General features: G+C 47.4%; 2 protein-coding genes across 2 annotated transcripts; one reads left to right on the top strand and one right to left on the bottom strand.

Annotated features, from left to right (window-relative positions):
• Window positions 1-4,838: 4,838 nt before the first annotated feature.
• LOC103649314 (adenylate kinase 4) lies at window positions 4,839-5,848 on the top strand. Its single transcript, XM_008673614.2, has 4 exons — window positions 4,839-4,873; window positions 4,970-5,162; window positions 5,253-5,372; window positions 5,490-5,848. The coding sequence occupies exons 1-4, from the start codon at window positions 4,839-4,841 to the stop codon at window positions 5,679-5,681; spliced, it is 540 nt and encodes a 179-aa protein (XP_008671836.1). The 3' UTR covers window positions 5,682-5,848.
• A 949-nt stretch (window positions 5,849-6,797) lies between these two features.
• LOC118476262 (uncharacterized) lies at window positions 6,798-8,533 on the bottom strand. Its single transcript, XM_035965096.1, has 8 exons — window positions 8,390-8,533; window positions 8,014-8,287; window positions 7,834-7,936; window positions 7,585-7,718; window positions 7,435-7,516; window positions 7,218-7,341; window positions 6,924-7,078; window positions 6,798-6,828 (listed from the first exon to the last, which is right to left on the bottom strand). Exons 1-8 carry the CDS (start codon window positions 8,531-8,533, stop codon window positions 6,798-6,800), a joined length of 1,047 nt encoding a protein of 348 aa, XP_035820989.1.
• Window positions 8,534-9,043: the final 510 nt, after the last annotated feature.

Below are 9,043 nucleotides of genomic sequence, written 5' to 3'. Positions count from 1 at the left end.
CTTGAACGCGAGGTCGACGTCCGGCGTGCCTTCCGTCGGGGTGTCGGGGGCGTCGATTTGCTCGACGGCCGACGAAGCGCGGCCTCCCACCTGGCCTTGACGGCCCCGTCTCCTCCTCCGTTGGCGGGGGAGAGAACGGAGCGAGCCCGAATGTTGCCCTTCCACCACGCGGGGAAGACGTCGTCGATTCCGCCGCCGGCTGGCGGGTTGTCGGCCGCCATTGTCGTAGTCGCGCGGCGGTGGAAGGAGTATCATGTTGTAGCTGCCGTCGAAGGACATGAACTCAAGAGTCCCGAAACGAAGCACCGTCCCGGGGCGGAGAGGTTGCTGGAGACTGCCCATCTGGAGCTTGACGGGGAGCTGTTCGTCAGCACGCAGCAGGCCCCTACCTGGCGCGCCAACTGTCGGCGTTTCGAGACAGGGGGGTCCCTAAGCCGACGAGTGAGTGTGCTGCGTGCCCCAGCCCAGATGGGTCGAGCGCGTGGGCGAGCGCGAAGGGGGGAGAGGCGAGGCGGCCGGAGTCGAGCGTGAGAGAGGTGGAAGTCCCGCGGCCTTCGTGTTCGTCCCGCGCCCAGGTCGGGTGCGCTTGCAGTAGGGGGGTTACAAGCGTCCACGCGGGTGAGGGAAGCGAGCGGCCCCAAGAGAGCGCATGTCCCGTCCTCGGTCCCGCGCGGCCAACCTTCTCTGAGAAGGCCCTGGTCCTTCCTTTTATAGTCGTAAGGAGAGGATCCAGGTGTACAATGGGGGGTGTAGCAGAGCGCTACGTGTCTAGCGGAGGGAGAGCTAGCGCCCTAGGTACATGCCAATGTGGCAGCCGGAGAGATCTGGGCACCCTGCTGGTGAGATGTCGTGGCTGTCGGAGGTGCGGCGGAGCCTGGCGGAGGGACAGCTGTTGGAGCGGTCGAGTCCCTGCTGACGTCGTTCTGCTTCCGTAAGAGAGCTGGGGGCCGTCGTCGTCATAGAGCTTGTGGAGCGCCATCATTGCCCCTCTGGCGGAGCTGGCCGGATGGGACGCCGGTCTTGTTCTCCGTGACCCGAGTCGATTCGGGGTAGGATGATGATGGCGCTTCCTGTTGACGTGGCGGTCTGTGCCCTAGGCAGGGCGACGTGGGGGTTCCTCCGAAGCCGAGGTCGAGTCCGTCTTCTGTTGCCGTGGCCGAGCCCGAGCCATGGGGTCGGGCGAGGCGGAAGTCGTTCGGCCGAGGCGAAGTCCGAGCCCTGGGGTCGGGCGAGGCGGAGTTTCGTCGTCTTCCGGGTCTTAGCCCGAGTCCGAGCCCTGGGGTCGGGCGGAGCGGAGTTCGCCGTCTTCCGGGTCTTAGCCCGAGTCCGAGCCCTGGGGTCGGGCGGAGCGGAGTTCGCCGTCTTCCGGGTCTTAGCCTGAGTCCGAGCCCTGGGGTCGGGCGGAGCGGAGTTCGCCGTCTTCCGGGTCTTAGCCCGAGTCCGAGCCCTGGGGTCGGGCGGAGCGGAGTTCGCCGTCTTCCGGGTCTTAGCCCGAGTCCGAGCCCTGGGGTCGGGCGGAGCGGAGTTCGCCATCTTCCGGGTCTTAGCCCGAGTCCGAGCCCTGGGGTTGGGCGGAGCGGAGTTCGCCGTGGCGCCTTTGTCAAGACCTGACTGCCGGTCAGACTCACTCTGTCGAGTGGTGCTGCAGTCGGAGTGGCGCAGGCGGCGCTGTCCCTCTGTCAGACTGGTTAGTGGAGCGGTGGAGCGACGGTGGTCACTTCGGCTCTGCCGGGGGCGCGTGTCAGGATAAAGGTGTCAGGCCACCTTTGCGTTAAATGCCCCTGCAATTTGGTCAGTCGGTGTGGCGATTTAGTCAAGGTTGCTTCTGAGCGAAGCCAAGGCCTCGGGCGAGCCGGTGATGTGTCCGCCATAAAAAGGGGGCCTCGGGCGAGACGGAAGTCTCTCGAGGTCGGCCGCCCTTGGCCGAGGCTAGGCTCGGGTGAAGCATGATCGAGTCACTCGTGTGGACTGATCCCTGACTTAATCGTACCCATCAGGCCTTTGCAGCTTTATGCTGATGGGGGTTACCAGCTGAGAATTAGGCGTCTTGAGGGTACCCCTAATTATGGTCCCCGACACTACACAATTAGCTTCAAATTAATTCTGTTCGTTTCATAGCAAACCTACATAAAGTCTGTATGGAAAAAGTACAGACCGCGCTGATGTTCTTTGTGCCTTTCACCAGAATAAAAGTTGAAAAAACATAAAATGGTCATAACTGATGAGAGTGTACGAAATATAGTACATATTATGGTGATGAAAGACACAGTATGTAATACATCATATACAAACAACATCATATATAAACGTAGTTTAGGAACACAAACACGGTGTAGGAACACGAACATATTGTAGGATACAATACGACAATATAATACATGTGGCGCGGACGCAGGTTCCACAACTGTCTCTAAAAGACAGTGTACATGCAGTTGCGAAATAATACATAACTCTAACAGTTTGCAGCTCCATAGACTATACATGTACGGTGCAACAAGCAGATGATCGTTGTACACAAAAGCGTGTTGTAAGCATTGGTTTATTGCGCAGTTCTTAAAAGGTCTTTGTCACAAGCACATCAAGCTGCCTAGGCTTAAACATAAAGGGAGCGAAGCACGTTCATGTCAACAAGCATAGAAATCCAGCGTGGCCTGTGCATAGCATCGATGGCGAACACTGATCTAGTAGTAACCTGAAACACAGTTGTGAGAAACATTTAGACCACTTATTTTTTTGGAGCAAACCATTAACACAATCAAATCGTAGCGATATATCAACGCCAAGGCAAAATGAATTGAGACTGAGCATGGCTGACACATTTTTTTTGCACAGCACAACAATTCAGCATGATGAATTCATTCTGGATGCTGGTAATCAGAGGCTAACACAATTGATTCATCATGTAAAGTCTAAGCTGTGGAACTACGGTTGTGTGGTGTCTAAAATGTGCAGATCTAGACGGAGTATGTAGCATAAGATCAAACCAGCATACCTTGTTAAGTGTGCTCTGGGCCAATCTGTATCGAGCGTGTAGACATGAACATGTATCATATCTCCTTCCAAAAGCAGATGTACATAGCAGCCTGGATACAAAAGTAGTAGACAACGATCATCCAAAAGAGCGAACAGCTGCAACTGTGAGCCCAAAAGACCTGTGGCCCTCTGTGACTAAGCATCTTTGGTAGAGCTGAAAAGGGGACAGAGTTACAATTAGATAGTCTAGGACATATCAGTCTAGGCCAGGAATCGAAACCAAAATATTTTCTTGCCTAGGTGTTCATGGACAACTTAGAGGTACAAGGGAAAAGGTACCTAGGGGCAGCAGCGCTATCCACAGCATCCTTGGAGCCAGCGATTCCTCCATCTACGTCGGTGAACAACCTCTTTGTAACTGTCTTTGCAGGCGAAGACCTTGTCCTAGAACGAAAAGCTTGGTTAGCAACAATTTCAAAAGCCTTTTGCCCTGCCCTATGCCTTCAGTTCAGTGAGCCTTTACTTCAACTCAAAAAAAATGAAAAAAAACAATTAAGTCCAGCCTTTACTCCTGAGCCTTTGCTGCCTCTGTATCTTACTTTAGTTTTGGAGTTATGGTCAGATCTGGAGATAGGGAAGCTGTTATTAATGCTGTATGCGAGGAATTCGTACCAAGTCAAGAAGGCCAGTGATACAGTTTTGCTAAACTGAGTGAATCCCTAAATCGGACGCTGATCTGTGCACAATACAACTGGTAATCAGCCAGAAGCTAATCTGTTGCCTATGCACCTCTCAGCCCTGCAAGCAGTGGGGTAACAACAATTGGGCTTGAGGAACATGGAAATCACTGTCCGCAATGCGACGATCCTCTGCAGTTACTTCTGGCGAAGTAGCTCCAGCAGTAGCATTAAGTTTAGGTGTAACCACAGCGATGATCCTCTGCAGTTACTTTAGGGTTTAGATCGGGCGAAGCATAAATCCATCCACGATGTGAAGTCTAACTAAACTGATCATATGATCACACATGTGGCCGCAATTCTAAACCGCAATCGAACAGAGAAAGATTTGCCAGGTAGGTAGCTGTTGCCTACTTCCCTTCTTAGTATTCAAATGTACCACTGGTAATATCTTGTTGAGTTCAGCACTTTATATCAATTAACTATTTTCTTTATTCGTTAAGTTTGCTTTAAGAATCATGGGATGATCGGTTGTTTGTACACAGATGGTGGATTACCGTACTGGTGGTTTGAGGCTTAATCCAAACTTGTAGGCTCGCGGGAAGGTGTGCTTTAGCCTCCTAAACACGTGGACTGGCAGTGGATTTATTCAAACTATAAATGGCAGCACTACTTGCATAGTGTATTGAAGTATTAAAACTAAAAATGGCAGCACCATGTCCAAATCAAATCAGGACATGGTTGGATGCACATGGCTAGTTGCTAGTTCTTTAAGGATTATCAAAATTAGAAGTCAGATAATCTTAGTCAGCTTGACCTGATGTGGAAGCCTTCTCTTCATGACATTAAGACGGGGGTGTCCCATCGTGTAGGCAAGTAACGATGATACTCTGCCATGCCACTTTTTTTTGACTTTTCATTGGTTCCGAGTATGTATTGTCGTCCATATTTCTGCAATACTGAGGTGAACTCCCTTATGCAATTTGTTTTTAGTTTTTGCTGCTAATGATTGCTGCATTTGCACCGCAAAAAACTGATCTGCATTAACAAAATGGTACTAAACTGTGTCGTTCAAGACAAGTAAATTGAAACAACTGCTGTCTGCTATATGGTTTCTTGCTTTTCATTATGGCCTTGTTTGTTGTTATGCTATTTGGTTCAATATATTTTGTGGTACTGGTAGTCAGGATGAAAGAGGGCAGTACTGTGAAGGGAGATATAAGGTCATGGTGCTTTTTGTGGAGAGTAATAAACATAACACTTTTATAATCTTTTCTTTCCTCATTCATGACTTTTTTATTTTTATTTCTATTATATAGTGCTCTCGATTTTAGAGAATTTGACACCTCTTCTACAAATCTTGTAGGTCCACCTGGCTCTGGAAAGGGAACTCAGTCTCCTATTATCAAGGATGAATATTGCTTGTGCCATTTAGCCACTGGTGACATGCTGAGGGCTGCTGTGGCGGCCAAGACACCTCTAGGTATCAAAGCTAAAGAAGCTATGAATAAGGTAGTATTAGCAGACCAAAACATATAGTAAAATGCTAACCAGAATAAAAAGCTTCTTGTAACTCCATTCCGTGTTGCCTTCCTCTTTTAGGGAGAGCTTGTTTCAGATGATTTGGTTGTGGGCACTATTGATGAAGCTATGAAGAAACCCTCATGCCAGAAAGGTTTCATTCTTGATGGCTTTCCTAGAACTGTGACTCAAGCACAGAAGGTCAGATACTTGGTCGATGCATCAGCATGAACAAACATTCCTATATCATATTGTTATAGATTCTGTATTTGATTTAGTATAATTTGTCGTTGCTGTTTTTTTGAACATTCTGTACAGCTTGATGAGATGTTGGCAAAGCAAGGTGCCAATGTTGACAAAGTCCTGAACTTTGCAATTGATGATGCTGTATTGGAAGAACGGATTACTGGTCGTTGGATCCACTCAGCCAGTGGTAGGACTTACCACTCAAAATTTGCACCTCCAAAGTCTCCAGGAGTTGATGATGTAAGTCGAGTACAGAACATTTAATTAAGCTGCTTATTTTTATGTTTCCACGATCTTATTTATATGATTACTATTTTCTTCTAGACTTAGTGTGGATCGACTCACTATTTTAGTGTGTAAGTTGTTCAAGTTTCCCAATCAGCTTCTTGTGGCATAAGTTTTTGAACCAGTTAATGACATCTTGACATTTATGGCTGGGTGAATATGCTACCAATGCTTTTTTGGGACAGCAATACCGACACAGATGTGATTAGATAAATGTCAGTTGCTAGATAAGGTTGTTAGAGAGATTAAGGGGCTTATCCCCTCTATTTGTGATGAGTTGCTTCCTATCGGAGGGAACTACGTGGCTTCCTTGGCCATGGGTGACATATTTCAGATACGAGCAAACAGAGTATATGCACACTAATAATTATCAGTTACATTTTTTGTTTGTATGAAGCATGAAGGCATGTAATAAAGCTGTGTTGGGGTGCGATGAAGCGGAATTTACCTCTTCCTAGGCGTGGATGTCAGTTCTTTTGTTATAGCGGGAGTAGCACCTGGAACCACAGTGCTGCTGCCAATACCAAAAGTCTGTATAGGAGGGGTCAGTAACTGACGGTGTACTGTTTGCAGCATAAAATTGGAAGTTTATGGGATGCACACCTTATCTTGCACACTGGTTGCGGAACTTTGTGGTGTGAGCGGGGTCGAAGGCATGACCAAGTTAGAGGATTTGTTAGGAGTGTCTTCAACGCCACTGGGTGTGTCTTGCAACAGCATAGTTTGTGGCTGTTTTGACCTTGATGAAGATGCTTGGATGGAGTCCTTTGAAGTATCTATCTCTGCCACGACTGCGTTGACCTGGAAACAAATATTTCCAGTATTGATTGTGTGGTCAGATAAACTCACATTCCATATATATGTCTTCTCGAGCAGATCTGTGATTGGATCAGGAATAAAGCCGGGCAGATTGTTGGCAATCAGCATATCACACGGCTTCTTGATTATGCGTTGCGCCATCCGGCCAAAGAGGATGAAGTCTGTGTCACCCGTCTCATCCCCTGCAGTGAGAAGCAATTTGTACCTAAAACACATGGTGATACCGAGTCAGGACAGTGAAAATGGGTAGGCCATGTGTATAGGAAACAGAAACGTTCACTCAGGGTGATGCATAGAAAAGTAGCTGCTGCATATTAGACATGAGTGGGAGTCAAAACAGCGAGAGTTGTTGGGAGGCAAAGGTAGAATGGAGGCAATTGAAGTGAAGAGATGTCGAGTAACCTTTGGATGGGCGTGCCAACGTTAGCGCAAACTTGATCGCTGCACTTGTAGGAATCTCCATGAGCCACAGCTGTGCGGGTGCATTTTTTGCATGCATTGTACCACCACCTATCACCAATCTTTTTTACAGTGACTGTCACCAAGAATTCCCTATCCTGCACGAACATGTAAATATACGGTCATGGTACATTCCCAGATCCAACCAACTATGGCACGGCTGCAGGAAAACAGTAACAGAAGACCATGGCAGTTGGTAAGGCAACAGCAGCTAAGTGAATGAAACATGGAACATACCTTATTCTCAAATGGGTGCAGATCTCTGATATAAGCAATTTTCTGTTCCTCAGGAACATGAGACATAGGCTGATTCGAAGATAGAACCTCGTTCCACTTAATGGGACTATGCGCTTTCGTCGCACTGGTTTGTACATACAATGAGTCAAGCTGAAGTTAGAACACAACAAAGACAAAGAACAGTTTTATAACTGCAGCAGGCATAGCAGAATATTACCTAGCCATGAGGGCACTTGCTTCAGGAACATCAGGATTAATGTACCACTTACAGGGTGAGCCTCCAGACAAGCACAGTCCATCTAAAACAAAGGGCATTAGGTCTGAACTATCAAAAAGCACTTAACTCAAAAGTTCAAAGTTAGTATACCCGCGTATTTCTTGACAAGCGTGCCAACAAACATCAGGATCTGTGGAGAGGACTGACCATCGTTGTAGATCTGTTCTCCAGGGAATAAGCTAGCTTGCCCACCCCAGAGAACAACATTTACCGAACTGCTGTTGCTGTTTTTAGTTTAAGTATGTAGGAAGAGTCATGCAATGAAGCATATGTAAATGAAGGCAGAGGAAAGAAATCCCTATGCGGCTAAATAAACAGTAACAGCTATGTATAACGAACCTGACACTGCATAGGGAAATAGTCCTCTTAGAGCTGGTTGTATGTTGCCCTTTGGATCGGTGCGGCGCCACGGCCGAGATGGAAGTGACAATTCCAATGGTATCTGTATTGGATCCAATCAATGTATACAACAAAATTATAGCCTTTTAACCTTTGTAGTATATAAGTAAGAAAGTCTACCTGTGTAGTACTCCCTGTGGTCGACACACAAATGGAGCTGGTCTATCGGTGTGAGTGAGTAGGTAAGCACAGGAAATGCTGGCGGAACCTCAACAACCTCCTCCAATTTTGTCCAGTTTGTAAAGGTAATCATGTTCTCATTGAAAACAGGCTTGTACAAATTGTTCGAGGCTCTGACCCGGAAGTATGTGATGTTGTAGACGACTCCTTCTTTTATCAGTGGCTTGAACTTTTGTATGACTGGTGGGAATATTGCAGCATGGATACCGTTTCCCTGAACAAAGCAGCGATGGAGGAAACAACAACATAATAGCAATTAATCTCATACCAATGCCACATTCCCTTTGCCAAATAAATAAGCGTGCAGATGTTGTACCTCTTCGTCAAGCAGCACCATATCACAATGGAGCAACTTTGCTTCATCCTGAGGATCACAGAAATCCCATAAACGAGAAACACGAGCGCATATGGTCACAGAAGTGTTCCCACGCTGGAGCTCCGGGATCAACACGTCTCCCATCTACAACGTAAAGTAGGAAGAAAAAACATAAGAGCAAGGACATCGGAAGCCATGCATGAAACAGCATGTGCAAAGCATGACAAAAAAACATGGCTCTCGTACCAACCTATACATAGCACACATTAGCAGCTGCAAACGTAGAAACAAAAGTATAAGAAACAAACGTGTAGGTACTCGACGACGTTATTTATTTACAAACGCCACACGGGGCGCTACAATAACCAAGCAGAAAAGGGGCTAAGTGGCAGCCGCATCAGCGGCAGCGAGGACTTCCTTGTAAACAACATTCCGAGTCTGTGAGCCGCACGAGCCATCTTCATTTTCAATCAGTATTACAAGTCCATTTCTAGACGTTGAACGAGAGACAGCCACATAAAGCTGGCCATGTGTAAAGACAGGTCTCTTGAGGTAAATGCCAACTCTTGATAATGTTTGCCCTTGACTTTTATTTATCGTCATTGCATAACACAGACGTACTGGAAACTGCCGTCGCTGAAGTGTGAAGGGCCA

This window comes from Zea mays, chromosome 2 (genome assembly GCF_902167145.1).
Source record: "Zea mays cultivar B73 chromosome 2, Zm-B73-REFERENCE-NAM-5.0, whole genome shotgun sequence".
Classification (NCBI taxonomy): domain Eukaryota; kingdom Viridiplantae; phylum Streptophyta; class Magnoliopsida; order Poales; family Poaceae; genus Zea; species Zea mays.
Note: the sequence above shows the minus strand (reverse complement) of the source record. Positions and strands in the feature narration are given on the sequence as shown.

What these genes read in the sequence shown, in the direction of transcription:
- LOC103649314 (XM_008673614.2), top strand. Translation starts at nt 4,839, where the DNA reads ATGAAAGAGGGCAGTACTGTGAAGGGAGATATAAG. An exon ending in ACTGTGAAGGGAGATATAAG is followed by an intron (nt 4,874 to 4,969) that starts GTCATGGTGCTT and finishes TCTATTATATAG; the next exon opens with TGCTCTCGATTTTAGAGAAT. An exon ending in CTGTGACTCAAGCACAGAAG is followed by an intron (nt 5,373 to 5,489) that starts GTCAGATACTTG and finishes CATTCTGTACAG; the next exon opens with CTTGATGAGATGTTGGCAAA.
- LOC118476262 (XM_035965096.1), bottom strand. Translation starts at nt 8,533, where the DNA reads ATGGGAGACGTGTTGATCCCGGAGCTCCAGCGTGGGAACACTTCTGTG. An exon ending in ATTTCCCTATGCAGTGTCAG is followed by an intron (nt 7,719 to 7,833) that starts GTTCGTTATACA and finishes AACTAAAAACAG; the next exon opens with CAACAGCAGTTCGGTAAATG. An exon ending in TGCACCCATTTGAGAATAAG is followed by an intron (nt 7,079 to 7,217) that starts GTATGTTCCATG and finishes ATGTTCGTGCAG; the next exon opens with GATAGGGAATTCTTGGTGAC.